At 40.8% G+C, this 17,824-nt stretch overlaps 1 protein-coding gene across 1 annotated transcript; it reads left to right on the forward strand.

Moving 5' to 3' along the window:
• The first annotated feature begins 73 nt into the window (after positions 1–73).
• SPSB3 (splA/ryanodine receptor domain and SOCS box containing 3) lies at positions 74–17,200 on the forward strand. The gene is made up of 7 exons (XM_060786352.2): positions 74–227; positions 5,168–5,316; positions 8,314–8,491; positions 10,240–10,427; positions 12,186–12,288; positions 14,505–14,630; positions 16,188–17,200. The coding sequence occupies exons 2-7, from the start codon at positions 5,188–5,190 to the stop codon at positions 16,532–16,534; spliced, it is 1,071 nt and encodes a 356-aa protein (XP_060642335.1). The 5' UTR covers positions 74–227; positions 5,168–5,187; the 3' UTR covers positions 16,535–17,200.
• The last annotated feature ends 624 nt before the right edge of the window (positions 17,201–17,824 follow it).

The raw sequence follows: 17,824 nt of genomic DNA on the forward strand, positions 1-17,824 counted from the left end.
GGACTCGGTTCCTCCGCGAGCCAATGAGGCGAGGAGGAGGCCGTGACGTCAAGGGGCGGAGCGAGAAGGCCGGGACGACGAGAAGGAGTGACGCAGGAAGGAGGCGGCGGTGACGACCAATAGGCGCGGAAGAAGACGTCGGGCTTCTGCGTGAGGAAGGAGGAGAGCGCCTCTGCGGCCTACTCCCCGCCTTGAAGCCTGCCTGGAACTCTCGCCAAGGAGGCCGGGTAAATATGGGCGGTTTGCTGCTTGTGCATTAATCCTCTTTTGATGTTTGTAGATTTGGGCCTCCCTGTGGAGAGATCAAGCGGGGTATTCGTAAGCACAGTCTAATAATAATAATAATAATAATAATAGCGCTGCTTTGATTCTTAGGCCTGAAGCGAATGGAGGAATCAGAATAATGGTCTAGTCTAGAGTGGGAAGAGACCCCCAAAGGCCATCCAGCCCAACCCCCTTCGCCATTAAGCATAGCACCACCCGATCCCATACGACAGATGGCCGTTTAGCTTCATGGAATTACGTATAGCACCGGAAAAGACCAACCTTCTTCCAGGCAGGAAGGCACCATCCGATCCCTCACAACAGATGGTCACCCAGCCTCATATAAAATTACCCATAGCATTGTAAAGGACTCCCAAAGGCCATCCAGTCCAACCCCCTTCTGCCAATAAGGAAGGTACCATCTTATCCCTCCTGACAGATGCCATAAAGGGAAATACCAACCAAGCATTCCCGACAGATTGCCGTCCAGGCTGTCATAGATCATAAAGTTGGAATGCCCTATCCAGTCCAATCCCCTCCTTTCAGACAGGAAGGTACAACCCAAGCCCTCCCGACAGATGGCCATCTAGCCTCATAGATCATCCAGCCCCTGCTGCCCTCAAGGAAGATTCCTCCCAAGGGCTCTCCACTCCAACGCATTCTTCTAGGTAGGCAGGCACAATCAAATCCCTCTTGACAGATGGCCAGCCTCATAGAATTACATATAGCACTGGAAAAGACCACCAAAGTCCATCCAGTCTAAATCCTCTTTTGCCGTTAAGGAAGACACCATCTGATCCTTCCCAACAGATTGCCACCCAGCCTCATAGAATTACGTATAGCATTGAAAGACTCCCAGGACTCCCTCCAGTCCAACCATCAGGAATACACAGCCCAAGTCCTTCTGACAGATGGCCGCCCAGCTTCATAGAATTATAGCATTGGAAGGGCCCTTCAGTCCAACCTTCTTCTTCCAGGCAGAAAGGCACTATACAATCCCTCTCAACAGATGGCCACCCAGCCTCTCATAGATAATAAAGTTAGAATGCCCATAGATGGGAGAATTAAACATATTGTCAGTCAACTCAGATGGTATTGGTTCATTATGATTTTTTTAAAAAACCTATAAAAACTGCTAAATCAATATCAGATCTACACGTTCTTCTTCAGGAAACACACAGAAGGAAGGCTAGTACAAAATTTCTTAATTTTAAAAAAGTGGGAAATTCAGATAGAATCCAGAGGCTCGAACAAATCTCACGGTGTGTCTATCCTTATTAAAAACAACCTAAATTTGGAAATAGGGAAAGTAATAAGGGATGCAGAGGCTAGGTTCGTAATGTTAAGGGGGAAAGTTAATAGTTAAAATCTCAATAAATAGTGTTTATGGCCCAAATCAGAAGCAAAAAAGATTAATGAATAAAACCCTTAAGAAAATTGACAAGGAGGCAGAAGGGTACATAATAATTGAAGGGGACTTGGATCTGGATTTCTTCAAACATAAAAATAAAGTGGGAACAGGTGACCTAGTAGCTGATCCTAGTATAATTTTTTAAAAAATGGAATATTAGGGAAGTCAACAAGAAATTATAAATTCACCACACTAGATTATTTTCTGGTAGAATATTATTCTTCCCATAAAGGCCTAGCAGTGGCCAGGGCCTACACTCCCTCATACCTCTAATAAAAGGTTTGAAAAAAAATGGAATGTCCTATCTAGTCCAACCATCTTCTTTCAAGTTTGAAGACACCATTCAATCCGTACTGACAGATGGCTGTCCAGCCTCTGCTTCAAATCCCTCAGCAAAGGAAATCCCACTACGCTCCTCTGAGCAGCAGATTGCTCGTTGAACAGTTCTCCCCCCTCAGGAAGTTCTTCCTCATGTTTAGGTGGAATCTGTTTACCTACTTTACTTCCTCCTCCATGTGACACCTTATCAAATATGACATGGCTAGCATGTCATTTTCTTACCTCCCTCTTTCCCAGGCTAAACATACCCAAGTTTTTCCTAATGTCTACGTCAGTTGTTCTCAACCTGTGGGTCTCCAGATGTTTTGGCTTTCAACTCACAGAAATCCTAACAGCTGGTAAACTGGCTGGGAATTCTGGGAGTTGTAGGACCAAACACTCGGGGACCCACAGGTTGAGAATCCAGATTATCAAAGCAGATAATCCACATTATCTACTTTGAACTGAATCTATAATGCCATATAATCCAGTTCAAAGCAGATAATCTGGATTTTATATGACAATGTAGAAAGGGCCTGAGAGAAATGGACATGAGAGCCATGTTTAAAGAATGTCACATTGAACAGGAAGGGGCAAGGCTTGTTTTCTGTGCTTTGGAGGCTAGGGCACAAATCGTGTGTGAGGGGAAGATTCCACCTAGATCAGTGTTTATATAGCAGTGTAGAAGGGGTCTCAGCCTTCTGTTTTTCAGCTAAACATATCCAGCTCCCTCAGTTGTTCCTTGTAGGACTTGGCTTCTGAACCTATGACTGTTTAGGTCGCCCTTCTCTGATCATCTTCCATCTTGACAATCTCTTTCTGGGCCCAGAAATCGACACATGTTCCAGATGAGGACTTGGCAAAGCACTCTAGAATAGGACCATGACTGAGGCCCCTTCTACACTGTCATATAATCCAGATTATCAAAACAGATAATCCACATTATCTGCTTTGAACTGGATTATATGAGTCTACACTGCAATATAATCCAGTTTAAAGCAGATAATCTGGATTTTATATGGCAATGTAGCAGAGGCCTGAATCTACACTGCCATGGGATTCAATTTCTGAATCCAGATTATCTGTTTTGAACTGGATTATATGGCAGTCTAAATGGGCCCTCGATTTCAACCTTAGACTCCTACTTATACAGCCTACACTTGCATTGGCTTTTTAAACTGTCGCATCACACTGTTGATTCATGTTCAGTTTTTGGTCTAGATCCCTTTCCTGTGTCCTCAAGCCATTTGCCATTCATCCTATATCTGTGCCATTAGTTTTTATTGGCAAAATGTAGTACATTTCTCTCTGTTGAAATTCATTTTGTTACTTTTGGCCCAGTTCTCTAATCTGTTAGTCACTTTGGATTCTGATCCTGGCTTCTGAAGTATTACACATCTCTCCCAATTTGGTGTTTTTTATGGTCCCCTTGGCTACTTTGTTTAGGAGGTGATGGGCAGATGATGTGTTCAAAAAGCCGGGTAAAGATTTTTGGTTTTGTTATGTGTTAAGTGTAAATCCTCTGTACATGTAACAGTTTCTTTTTAGAATTGTGTTTGTATTTTGTTACTTTGTAGTTTACATATGGTGAGAGGTGTAGGCATCTTTTATTTGTTTTTCCTCTTTTCCTCTACCAGAACCCACCATAATGGAGGCAAATGTGTTTGGTAGAATAGTGTAAACTTACTGTAACAGAAAAAAATGTTCTGAATTTATTGCAAAACGACAGGTGTCAGAACTTGAATCAGGTTATCTGTTGTTTATTAAGTTTTCACAACAAATTAAAAATTAAAAATAACAAACAAGGACACCACAATAAGAAACCAGAAACATATGATACAACAATAACCCCATAATATTCTTATCCCAATACTTTCCCCAGGCCTGCCAACTAAAACTAACAAGCACGACTCTCCCCCCCCCCCTTTAAAAAAAACAAACAGAAAATGAAGAAAACATCAGAACTAAGTTAGGTTATCAAAATTAGTGCTACTCAATGTGGCGGATCATGGGCTGGTGACAGCCCCAGAGCTATCAGCTGACTATGAATGTCCCGGAAATAAATAATTGTGCCCAACAGGCATGAATATGGTAGCATATTGGGCAGGGGATAACTTGAGATGCCTTGATAATGAATATGCTGTGTATATCTAATGCTCTCATACCACAGGGATATTAATTAGTCCTATCCTGTGGGCTGGATTGTGCACATTCCTTTCTTTATCTCCTAACAGTGTTATACTAGTGTTCTTTCCTGAGATTGTATGAGTCAGTTGTATATAATATTGCATTGCTTGAAGAAGAATGTTTTAATGCATGTTCTTTTTCTGAAGACATGTGCACTTCTGGTCTCTATAAGGCTCATCTCAAAGATGGGAAGCAGAAAGCAAACCCATTCCCTCTGTGCAAGGAAAAATATTGGGTGTTTGCTCTCTCACTTCCCAGATATTTTGGACTGTAATTCCCATAAGTCTAAGTGACTACTGTTGGTTATACCAGTGGCGGTACCAGAGGTTAACAGCTGGAGGGCCATAGGTTTGGCACCTATGTGTCAGTTTTTGGGTAAAACCTGCTTTCAATTTGTGCTTTCAATCCCAAACTGGCCTGGTTATAGGCTCTTCCAAACTTGCAAAGTGTGTTTGTCGCATCTCTTTCCTCATAGAACAGCTCAACTGTTAACTTGCTGAGCTACCTTGTTATTTGATCATTGGGCCAAGTAGCCTTAATCACATTGTCTTAATCCTGCTGTTTCTTATGTAATACTAGTGTAATACTAGCAGAACTGCAACTTGGATTGCTGGATAGTAAATGCCCATTGACTTGGACAGCATTGTGGCTTCATCCTTTTAGGTCTGTCTGTTTTAAGAAAAACCCAACTGTATATGTTAAAATTACTAAGCAATGGGAGCAAGAACTGTGAACATTTGATGATAAAATTTGCTTGACAACTAAGAGAATTGTTGTCTGAAAGTAAACTTACAAAATCAAGTTCTTGTTATGATGATTTGGGAAACAGATGGAGTGAGGATCATAAGAGAGGGTCCTATTGTACAATAGTTTGCTTGTTCCTGATGTTTCCTAATTGTGCACATGAAATCTTGTCTTACAAAATAAACAAGGAAAGGTTAACTGATGGTTATCTTTTAAAATGGCCCATCTTGGTTTGCCTTCCAGGTTACCTCTTCAGAGGCACCATGGCTCGACGTATGCGCAACAGCAGAGCCTGGCACTACGTCCTAAGTGGTGTACGCCGGGAAAGTGATTCACGGACAGCAGCGTTGCCATCCGGGTCTCATGGTTGGTCATATGATTCTGATGGGCAGGTAGGATAGTGCAAAACTGCTGTCTAAAGACCTATTGTTTGGATATTTGTATTGTTGAGTGAACCGATAGTACAGAGATATCAAATTTGTGGCCCTCCCTCCAGATTTTTGTGCTTCCAACTTCCAGAAATCCTGGCCAGTCCAAAACACCTCGAGGACCACAAGTTTGTAACCACTTCAGATTTTTGCCTGGGAGAATGTTAGATGTACTCCTAGTAAGAAGTCTTAGGGCTGCTCAGCACATTTATCCAGCAACTGGAAAATGTTTATTTAACTAAGCACTAGTTTAAAACATAACATGTGACAAATTTAATGAATGTATATTGCTATGCTAGGTCAGGAGTGGATAATGCAGTTGGTCCAAGGGTTGGATGCAGGGCAACAGCGGCACGACAAGCCTTTTTTATATAGCAAGGAGATGAGGGGAGAAGCTGCTGCTGTGCTTTCCCTGAAAGCCGAGTAGTGGTGATTTCAGTTGCCAACTATCAAAGAAATCTTCAAACCAGCAGATATTCTTGTCTGAAATTCTCCTGCTTTTTCAGTGTTGTTCTTTATTTACTGTTCTGACTTTAGAGTTTTGTAATACTAGTAGCCAGATTTTGTTCAATTTCATGATTTCCTCCTTTCTGGCATTTGAATTAGATCTTCAAATGCCACACCTACAAATGTGGAGGGCCAGCTGTACATGGCTTACAGGCAGCATCTGGTCCCCATTTATTTAACTTATAGCTCCATCTGTCCTCATGCACCGTCCAAATTGCTAAGATTGGGTGGCTTCCTCCCTTACCTTCCACCTGAGGAAAGGAAACAAATACTGAAATGTATAATCTAGGAGGGTAGAAACCACGATGGTTGTGGCCAAATACTGGCAACTAGAAGCAGGAAATATAGTACAACCTCTCCCCATAGGATATATATCCCTGAACTTATTGTGCAAACAAAACCTGTGGATAATAGTTGGGGTGGGGAACCTACAAAATTCCTTTCTTGAAATTTGCTGTTTGCTTCAGGTCAACTCTGTGACAACTTCCGACGGAAGCATGCCATAGAATTACCTGGAGGACCTAGAAAATTCCTAAAGAGGACATGTTTTCTCAGATAGGGAAAGGTGAAACAGCAAGTACTGATTCTGCAGGTACAGGGATTGCACTGTAATTAGTAGCTACCTACTAATTCTGTGAGTCAGTATTATTTTGTTACTTTTTGGGTTTTTATCTATATATATAAAAATGCTCTGTGCATAATGAGTACCTTAAAAACAAAAAAACTACAGGGCCAAATGATCCCAAATTTGGCAACAAAATTCCTCACAATCCAAGGAGTGACCATGACTGGAAAAAAAACCCACCAAAACATCATTCAATTCAAAAAAGGAAGAAGACAACACACCTCCCCTGCCTCCCTCATTCTGAGGACACAGAATGAGGGTTCCAAAGCAGCGGCGGCAGTGGTTGCTGCTCCCTGCCCCTAACTAACACTAAGGCAAGGGATCAAAGAGCGGGGGGGGGGGGGGGGGGGAGAAAAAAGAGGCAGCCAGGCAACACTCTGTGCACAAACTCTGATTCTCTATCTCCCACACACACCCACAGCACAAGGGAAGGATTTGGGGGGGGGGGGGGGAGTGGTAATAGGGACACACGAAGCTGACATTGCTTGGAAAGGTGCCCCAAAGACCATTCAGCCCAATGTCATTTGGCAGTAAAGGAAGACACAATCAAAATCCTCACAACAGATAGCCAACCAGGTGGAAGGGAGCCCTAAAGGCCATCCGGTCCAACCCCCTCCATGTAAAATCCAGATTATCTACTTAGAACTGGATTATATGACAGTGTAGACACATGCACACACACACACACACACATATATATGGATGGTTGTTGGATCACTGGTTGGTGACACACACACACACACACAATACTTTATATATTACTATTATATATATTGCTATATAATACATACATATTATATTATATATATTATTGTTATATATACTACTATATAGTGTATAATGATACTACTATATATTACTATATTAAATACTCATAGAATAGAGTTGGAAGGGACTCTACCATGGTATTGGGGGAGAACAGACAGGAAGAAAGGAGAGAAGGAAGTGGGGGGGGGGGGAAGGGAAGGAATGAAGGAGGGAAATAAGGAAAGAGAGAAGGAGGGAGGGAAAGAAGGAAGGAGGGAAGGAAAGACGGAAGGAAGGAGAGAAGGAAGGAAAGAAAGAGGTACCGAAGGAAGGAAGAAGAGAAAGTAAATAGGAAAGAAAAATGGAGGGAAATGCAAGAAAGAGGTAAAGAAAGAAGGAAGGAGAAAAGGAAATAAAAAGTGAAAGAAGGAAGGAAACAGGGAGGGAAGAAAGGAGACAAAGGAAAAAGTAGAGAAAGGGGGAGGGAAGGAAGGAAAGAGAGAAGGAAGGATGAAACCAAAGAGCAAAAGAAGGAATGAAAGAAAGAGGTAGAGAAGGAAGAAAGGAGGGGAAGGGGAAGAAAACAAGGGGAAGGAATAGGTAGGTACCTCTCTTTCATAATAGTCCAGATATCTAACTCTGCTTCGAAAATTCTTGCTATAGGCCACAGCAACGCGTGGCAGGGCACAGCTAGTATCTTTATAAAATAATTATTTATAGCTATGATTTTAATATCTCCCTCAGTCTTGTTATGGATGTTTCATCGGCTTGGCTCCACAGCATTGGCTTTCTGTCTCCTTTTCAGTCAAACAGAGCCACCTTTTTATTGTCTGGAATCACTCCTCATGACTAATCCTGGGGAGTACTGAGCTATAAGTCCCCCGTAGACTGATTGACAGGGCTAGTCAGAGTGAACAGTGCCAACAGAAGGAGGTGCATGTAAATGTAAAAAACAATTTCAAAATAATATTTATACTGAGAATCCTAGGAAATGTAATGCAAACTTTCCTGAAGGCCTCTTAGTGAGGCTGTGATCATTCAGTGGAGAGAGAGCTGACTATTCTTTTTCTTTCCTTCCACAGCACAGTGATTCAGATTCAGAGCCAGAGTTCCCCCCTCTGTTGCCTTCGATACCCACAGCTATTCCTGTGACTGGAGAGTCTTACTGCAACTGTGAGAACCAAAATGAAGCTCCGTACTGCCCTAACCCGCATGCCATCCACCGGATCATGGATTGTCAGTGTGGGGAGGAAGACGAATGTAAGGAAATCCCCCAATTTCTCCTTCTGTGTTGTTGATGTCTTAGATATTTGTCCTCAAGGTAGCAGAAATATGCAGGGAAAAGAAACTTGAAAAATGTATGACGATTGGTTCTTTTTTGGAATTTCAGCTTAGAACATGATTGATGCTGTGAAGTAAACATGTCACACTTAAAATGCAAATGTTTGGATGTATCAGCAGTTCTTACTCTGGAGACTAGAAATCAAGTCAATGATATTTTACTCGTTAAATTGAATTTGCAGTTTCAGTCTAGTTCTTGACTGGGTTTAGGTAAAGCAGGTGATCTTGAACTCATAGAGAATAGTAGAGTCTAGCTTATGTTGATAAACTAGATTGCTGCCCTCTCTATCCATGCCATGCTTGTAGGAATTCTGGACATAGAAATGCGATTGCCTTTAAACAACTGACTTGTATCAGTGGCTGAATGGTTTTAAAAAAACTTTCCATCTTATTTGCTGTTGTTGAATAATCTTTCACTTATAGTGACCCTAATAACAAGAGACACCCTACAAGGCATCTTTATTAACACCCCTGCTAAAAGTTTCTGAAATCAAGGCTATAATTCCTTGATTAACTCAGTCCACCTACAGTAGATGTTGAATTAATCAGAACTTAAGCAACCAGCAAAAATAAATCAAAGAAATAATGTTTTAAATAAGAATTATAATATAAGTGCATCATTAATGCATTATTTGGCTGGCTCCTTTTTCTTTGCAGTGATGATTACAATAGTACTATTAATACTATCTGTCATATTATTTTGGCTTATTTTCTGTCCTATCCTGTTTGATGAGTCATCAAGCGAAGCTTTCCTTATCCTTTTTTCCTCTTTTCTCTGTTTTGTTTGAAGATAGTCTTGGGTTGGGAGTGGGTTGGTTTTTTTTTTATTTTTATTGGATTATTATTATTATTATTATTATTATTATTATTATGCTTTTCCCTGTGACACCTTCCCTGGTTTCTGTTATTTACTGGTATTTACAGGGATGTTCTTTACTTTATATTTTGGCACTCTATGGATTTAGTGTACTTTTTTTGCTTTGTTCTAGTTTTTCATATAAGACATCTGTGACTCAGTTCCTGCTTGTGCCTTTGCAGAAAGAAGGGAGCTGCTGCTTCCAATTATATAGCCATTTCTATGGTGGTCAACTGGTGATGTCCTTGTAACCGTTGCTGTGGTTGCTTGAAGAATGTGTTTACAGTGAACAAACTGTTGGCTTCATTTTATTTTCTATATTCTTTTATTGTCTGGTTTTCAATTTGTTATGGTGTATGCTATGCTTTTGAAAAATTCCCATTTTCAAGCAACTGAAAGCAGTTGGAAACAGTGTTCAAAGTGTTTTCTGCTGTGCGGTAAATGCAAAGGTTCTTCAGTCGTGTGTTTGGGGACTGTGACGTGTCATTGTGGGGGTTTTGGGAGTATCATTTTTACTGCTTCACTTCCCTATGGCCAAAAAAGTATATTTGTTCTCCTGAAATCTCCAGAAGTGCAGCAGATTGCAACTTTATTGTTTAATGTAAGAAATACTCATTTCTCCTAACTGAAAATTGGACTGTTTGCCACTTTCTTTTCCCCCCTACACATTTTGTCACTCTTGCAGTCCTTTGGAGTGTCCCAAAAGCACCATATGAAGAATGTATCAAGATATGCTTGTTTTGGAAGGTTGTATAACAAGAATCTCTGTGTTAGTGTGTACAGACTTCTTTCCCTGTTAACTCTTCCTCAGATTTTGACTGGGTGTGGGATGATCTGAACAAATCAACCGCAACGCTGTTGACCTGTGACAGCCGCAAGGTGAATTTCCACATGGACTACAGCTGTGGCACTGCCGCCATCCGAGGGAACAAGGAACTGGCAGAGGGGCAGCACTTTTGGGAAATCAAGATGACCTCACCAGTTTATGGCACTGATATGGTATGTTGATTGGAGATGGATAGATGTGTCAAGCAAGCAGCTTAATCAAATGGCATATTTAGATTTCATCCATAGCTCTACATTTTAATGGCTCAGTTCTGGAAGTGGGAATCCAATGACTCTCCAAATACTTTTGAACTTCACTGTTTTATCTAGCCAATGCTATAAATTGTAGAAGGGCAATGCTTCCTGCAGGTTTATCTAGACAGTTGTAATGACAAATTTTAAACATGAGTCTTATGTTTAATCTTTGTTTTGTGTATTTTAATATGTATTTTGTGGAAATACGTTTTAATATGTGTATTTTAAAGAATGTTTTTGGATTAATGTGTTTTAGCAATGTTGTAACCTGCCTTGAGCTGTGAGGAGAGGTGGGCAAGAAATAAAAGTTATTATTTAAGAAGATGTGTTTCTGTTCTCAATATGGCTGTTTATACTTAGCATTAAGAATAGCTAGGCATGATCTGCGTAAGAAAATTAACCTCTGCATTGTTTCATGAATGTGAAACTGTGTCTGGTCCTCCCATAGCAGTATAAGTGTTCCACAAACGTTACTTCCATGTGAGTGCATAATAACTGAGCATGGTGTGTCCCTTGATGTTTGTATATGGACAGGTTCTAAGGCAGGACTGTGGAAATGGAGGACTGACTGTATATTTTGACTGTAGTGGTACTTATTTGGAAACTAATCATCATCATCATCTTTATTTGTACCCTGCCACCATCTCACCAAAGGAACTCGGGGCAGATCACAGAAGCACTCCAAGTGTCACATGCAGACAATAATACATATGTATAAATACAATGACATAATAAACTGTGCATAAAAATCTCATTAATAAAATAATAGAAATTTGAACATTATAAAATTCCTAAAATGCAGTAGAACTTGCAGCTGGCTATCTGTCAGAACAAACAATAAATCAAAGTGCGGATTAGTACTATCAATGATTCATCACATTGGCTATGGATTACTCAGGATCAAAGGACTGTCTGAAGAACCATGTTTTTAGACTACCGAAAAGATCTGAAGAGAGGAGGTTAATCTAATTTCTTTAGGGAGGGTATTTCAGAGCCGGGGAGCCACCACTGAGAAGGCCCTCTCTCTCATCCCCACCAATCATGCTTGAGACGGTGGTGGGACCAAGAGAAGGGCCTCCCCAGCAGATCTTAGTGCCTGCATTGGTTCGTAGAAGGAGATGTGGTCTCGAAGATAGGATGGACCCAAAACTACATTAGAGATCACCTTTTCTCCTTCATTGCCATCTTAGATAGTATCCTTTTTGCTCAGATTCCACATGGCAATAAGATAACCGTATTCCGTCAAACAAGTGACCTTATGATCTTTCATGAAATGAAAATAATATGGCTCAACATAACATATCAAAGTGGCATCCTGACTCCTTAATTCAAACCATGGAAGAAAACCAGTAACAAAACTGCCTGTATTGCATGAACTTTCTGGACACATTGGCCAACCTGAACTTTTTATATCAACATTTTAATCATCTGAACTAATCAAAATGCAACTTTACTTTAGAAAGAAGTCAGTATAAATGTATATAATGAGTATAAATGAAACTGTGTACAGGAGTATTGGATAAGTCCCGAGAACCTTGATTGTAAAAAAATACGTATCTTTTGTTGCATCGGAACAGAATTTGTGGCTCTTGAGAATATGCATTGTTTACTCCATGATTTCATATCTTCCTTTCTGTCTCTGATTCTCCACTCCGCTTTCTACTGGCTATTCACTAGATGGTGGGAATTGGGACATCTGATGTCAATTTGGACAAGTACCGGCACACGTTTTGCAGCCTGCTGGGCAAAGATGAAGACAGCTGGGGTCTCTCTTATACAGGTAATTGCAGTAGAGAAATTGCTGGAGGGAAGACAGCATATGATGGCTTGCTGATACACAGAGAATGTGTGTGATTAATCATGAATGTTGTTTCTTTAGTGGTTTATAGCTGAATTTGTGAGCAGAATGTTATCAAATAATCGTTTATGATGGTACTTGAAATGTGATCAATTTTTCTCTAACATTAATGTGAAAAACTCCCTTGTTCAGAAAGTGCTTAACTGAAGGCATTTAAATGCATTGAAGTGATGTTTTATGACTAAGCAAAGGAGCATGATGCCCTGTGCAGTTGCAATTGCAAAGTGATATTACTATTTTCTTTGTAAAAGCAGGAACTTGGAAAGGAATTACTGCTATCCTTCAAGTTTAAGACCCCATCTACACACAAGCAGGCTACCTTGTTCAAAATTTATACATCCTGTTATTTCTGTCCATCTTTTCTTGGATCAAAGAAAGCACTTGTTTCGGCATCGAATTGTTGCCTACTATTAACCGCTCCAAGTCACCTCTGGGCTGAGAGGGGAGGTATATAAATGTAGTTAGTAAATAAATAAATAAATATCTGTCAATACAGCATTGCTAATTTTCAGAGCATTAGTTTAATATTCATGAGCCCTGTTTGCACAGAATTAGGAGGTATTTCAGTGGCATTATTGTTTGACAAAAAATGGAAAAACTATTTTGTCCAGTTTCAAATGTATGAGAACCATATTTCCTGTATTTTTCTGCCATTACACTTCAGAAATAAAAGTGTGGTGTGATTGTCTTACAATGCTAATATCAATGTATTTGCTTATAACGAATTAGCATTTATAAAGTACTCAGTGGTACATTGTTACCCTGAGGTAGGTTAGAGGGGAAAAATGACTCAGGTTCTCAAAGCAGGGAAAATGGAGTCAAGGCTGAAGATATACTCAAATTTTGGTTCAAGAAGCAAACATTTTGATTAAAAAATCAGTTTTGAGGTAGGAGTAGAGGAATTAAGAGACGACATGACATAGCTGTGCTATTGCGCTCAAGCTGCTTTAAATGTCTTTAGTGTTAGCATGTCCCGACTTTTATCAACTTGGGGGATGCAGGATTGCCTGCCTGTTTGAACAAGGAACCCCACAGAATTCATGTCCACACTATTGCTTTCAAAAAATGATAACGATTTATTAATTGGTCCTGGGCCTATCTCCACCCAGGCACTATCTTGATTTCCCTGCAACAAAGTCCATACTTAAAGTTTGAAGGTAACTGGTTGTTCTTGAAGTTGCTGGTCATGGATTATTCCAGAGAAAAAGGACAGATGAAAGATTCCCTTGCTCACTTTCTGTGGTAGAGGGGCCTCTGGGATGCCTAATGCCCAAGATGATCATGCTGGAAGTTGAGAGAGCAGGTCTGGTACTTTGCTGAAGGCACTGGAAACTCCACAGACTGTCACTGACCAGAGGTAGGCCAGTATAGCCAGATGAGTTCCCAGATTAGTTAGTTAGTTATTGGCTTGAAATGGCTTGTCCAAGCCTGGGACCAACTACAGACATGTTTTGTTCCAAGATTCCCTGGTGGTAATAACCCTAAACTAAAGATGGCTCTCTTTCCCCGGGCAAAAAGGGCAGGCAAACTTATTTATCCAAACCAGGAAGGGTTTTCTTAAGTTCATAAAACTAACAGAAAAGTGACTATTCTCAAACTGTGGGTGAGGCAGCCTAACAAAAGGAGCTTGGACTTATACAGTTCCATCACAATAGCCATTTTGGGAAAAGGTGTTGGCATGGGGGCAAAGGATAGAATTATTTGGAGAGAAATGGGGAATCGTGTTGTTGAACTTTCTCAGACAGGTACGTTTTTTTCATACCTAAGGTACGAAAAAGATCCATACATCTCAACTGTAAAAAAGAAAATAAAAGCAAAATGTAGTGTTTTTCCAAAAAATAGAAAAGCTGTCATGCAAAATAGGCAACAGATATTCTCTATTGCTTCAAAGATCAAGGCCAGAATCAATGGTTGTGATTGTTTGGGATAGCAGATTTTGACTTTTTGAAATGGAACCAGCAGCATTGGGAGGGGACTGAACACCCAATGATACTGTTATCACATCATGCATTCCTGCACTTACACTTGGCATGGAGTTTGAATAATCTCTGAGATGTTCCTTTTAATCTAGGAATATATAGGAGGGTAAGATTAATCTATTGCATGTGTTGTAACTGTGTCTTCCCTTTGTGTTCTAGGGCTCCTCCATCACAAGGGAGACAGAACCAATTTCTCAACAAGGTTTGGTCAAGGCTCCATCATCGGAGTGCACCTGGACACGTGGCATGGGACTCTGACTTTCTTTAAAAACAGGAAATGTATAGGTAAGATTGAGAGTTTGCTGCCCAACCACAGGGATAAAGAGACCAGACATAAGATTTTAACCATAATCATAATCATCTTTTATTTATACCCTGCCATCATCTCCTGTAGGGACTTGGGGCAGCTTACAAATAGCACACAATGGTGAAATAGGGGCATTATTATTATTATTATTATTAATAATAATAATAATATTTTATTATTGGTGATGAGTAAAACTAAAAGGCAGAGCAAACTGATGTTATGAGTTCAGGGTTGCTCCCAGACCAGCCACAAAGTGGTAGGCAGACCAGAGGATGAAATCCCTTAGAGATCAGCCTCCAGGATGGTTCTGATGAATCTGGCCAAATAGATGTAACTATGTCCACAAATTGGAACTCGCAGATATACAGGTTGGGCAGGGAATAACCTGGGATCAGGAAAAAGAAAATTCAAAGTTATAGATGCAAAAAGGGATAAACATATCTGTAAAAGATAATATCCAGCATCTAATATACTGAATGGGCTTGCCCAGTCCTGCCATAACAACACAAGGAATAGAATAAGAAATTCCAAAGTTTTAGTTTTGTTGAGGAACATGCCAGGTGTGTTAGATTGTATCTTGGTCTAAGGCAGGGGTGTCAGACTCATTTTCATCAAAGGCCACATTAGCCTTATGGTTGCCTTCAAAGGGACGCTGAATCCATGGACAGAGAATCCATAGATACATTTATTTTTCTTAAATAGTAGTCAGTATTCTTTAGTTTTTACTCAGTTGGGGTCGCCAGATATTATCGAATGACAACTCCCATTCCTTTAGATTATCAGCCATGCAGACTGGAGACAATGGGAATTGCAACTCAAAGGCCCTTGTAGCTCGGAAGTTTGGGAAAGGTTAAAGGACATTTTGAAGTCAGATATCACACCCACAAGCCTTGTATCTCAATCCAAACGCCACTCTCCTGACTAAACAGAAAAGACTGCAGCCTTTGAGATGTCCCTGTATCACAACTCCCATCAGCTCGGCCCACAGGTCTTGAGTTTGACATAAGCAGTCTAAGGCAGGCATGGGAAAACTCTGGTCCTCCAGGTGTTTTGGACTTCAGCACCCACAATTCCTAAGGGCCTTGGTCCCCTTCCTTTTCCCCCTCAATGGCTGAGGAGGAAAAGGAAAGGGCTTGAGGCTGTTAGGAATTGTGGGAGTTGAAGTCCAAAACACCTGAAGGACTGGAATTTGCTCATGCTTGGTCTAAGGTGTTTTGTTGTTGGGCTCCCATTGCCAGTGTTACCATTAGTGTGACTAATAGTTAATGATAATAGAATGCCATAGAACAGGCATTCTCAAGCTGCAGCCCTCCAGCTGTTTGGGCCTCGAACTCATAGAAAACCTAGCCAGCTTGTTCAGTGGTCAGGAATTCTGGGAGGTGGAGGCCAAAACAGCTGGAGGGCCACAGTTTGGGGACATCTGCTATAGGGCATCAAGGCCAGGAACTGATTACATGTGTTGCAATCTAATCTTTTTCCTTCTCTGTGATTAAGTGTTAATAAACATTGGCCTACTTTTTGATATCCGCAAACAGGAGTGGCTGCCACTCAGTTACAAAACAAGAGATACTTCCCCATGGTGTGTTCGACCGCAGCCAAGAGCAGCATGAAAGTCATCCGCTCCTGTGCCACCCACACCTCCCTGCAGTACCTCTGTTGTTACCGCCTGCGCCAGCTACTTCCTGATTACGTTGACACATTACAGGTGTTGCCTCTTCCCCCAGGACTCAAGCACATTCTGCACAACAAACTCGGCTGGGTGCTGAGCATGAACTGTGGCTCGCTCCAGCCATCCTCTTCTACCTCCTCAGGCAGTGATTCAGATAGCTCATTCAGCTCAGATGCTGATGCTTGCCAACGGAAGAGATGCAGGAGGACATAATGTTTCCAAGTATGTACAGTGACTTGAAGAACAATAGGGGTTCAAGCAGGCCTCCATCTTAACCTGTATGCAATTTATGTCTCTTCATTGGAATCTTTGGAACTTGCAAGCATTTTTTCAGCCTTGGGCAAGATCGACCTTCAGGACACAAGCAGTTCCCATAGCTGATTTCGCTTGTCAACTGCATTTTGCCAACTTTCCCAGAAGCTGCTAAAAAGGACAGTGAAATCTCCTCCCACAGTCCCATTTGTGAATGAAAAGTCACGAAGCCATCCCATGTGTTGAGTTGCTTTTTCACTTGCAACTTGTGATGCCTCTGGTTTTAAGGCATGAGGACAACAGTAGTTAGACACGAGGGTTCTCACCTCTGTTTCTTTCCAGTACTTTTGCACAGACAGCTACTTGCTTAGAGTTGTAACTGATCTTGTGTGAACCCTTCAGTTTCCTTTGGTGCTTTGCATGTCTAACTTTCCCTGTATTAAACTGTATGAAAATGTAATTAAAGGACAATAATAATAATAATAACAACACTTTATTTATAACCTGCCTCTCTCCCCGAAGGGACTTACGTTGCTTGTGAAGGGACGACTATATTGTGCCTTGTCTACAATGGAACTCCACCTCTTGTTTTTGAACTTGAAGGTTCAAATACATCAAATCACTGTGTGTTATTAGGTGATAGGTACATTTTTTTTCTGGGCCCTTGATTGACTACCGCATTTCCTTTTTTGCAACAAACGGTAGTTCACTGTAACAGCTAAGCTGGGAAAGGTCTAACTTATATGTGGTTATTAATTGTAAGAATTCAAATCTGTGAAAAAAACAGCTCAAGACTTGGGCCAACGAGATCTTTGTTTCATTTCAAGTGATATCATATGCTCATGGCGGGGGTGAGGGGGGAGTTATACATGGTCCTGAAAGTGTTATTGAACTGCAATTTACATTAACTCTTTAGTTGTGCTGCTTAAGGATTATGAGTACTGTGATTGAACAATACTGCAAGGGCCCAGAGAGGCAATAAAACTGTATTGTAGACAGTGCCAGCAAAACTGGAGAGAGCTACTACTCAAAGACCTACCAGGACAAAAGGAGATCAATTAGCATTGTGATGCAATTGGGATGAATGTAACCATTGCTACTATTATCATTCATGGATTTCCTAATTTCATATTTAAAGTCAATACTAATCACCCATCTTGAAGGTAGCTAATTTTATGTAAGTTAACCATGCACTATGCTAAGTCAGTACTTCCTTTTGATAGTGCTGTTTGTGTTCACACTCAGTTTCAG

The sequence above is a fragment of the Anolis sagrei genome, chromosome X, assembly GCF_037176765.1.
Source record: "Anolis sagrei isolate rAnoSag1 chromosome X, rAnoSag1.mat, whole genome shotgun sequence".
Classification (NCBI taxonomy): Eukaryota; Metazoa; Chordata; class Lepidosauria; order Squamata; family Dactyloidae; genus Anolis; species Anolis sagrei.

Excerpts from the sequence above, each read along its gene's own strand:
- SPSB3 (XM_060786352.2), top strand. The coding sequence starts at position 5,188 with ATGGCTCGACGTATGCGCAACAGCAGAGCCTGGCACTACGTCCTAAGT. Across the intron at positions 8,492-10,239 it reads GTGTGGGGAGGAAGACGAAT|ATTTTGACTGGGTGTGGGAT; the intron begins GTAAGGAAATCC and ends ACTCTTCCTCAG. Across the intron at positions 14,631-16,187 it reads TAAAAACAGGAAATGTATAG|GAGTGGCTGCCACTCAGTTA; the intron begins GTAAGATTGAGA and ends ATCCGCAAACAG.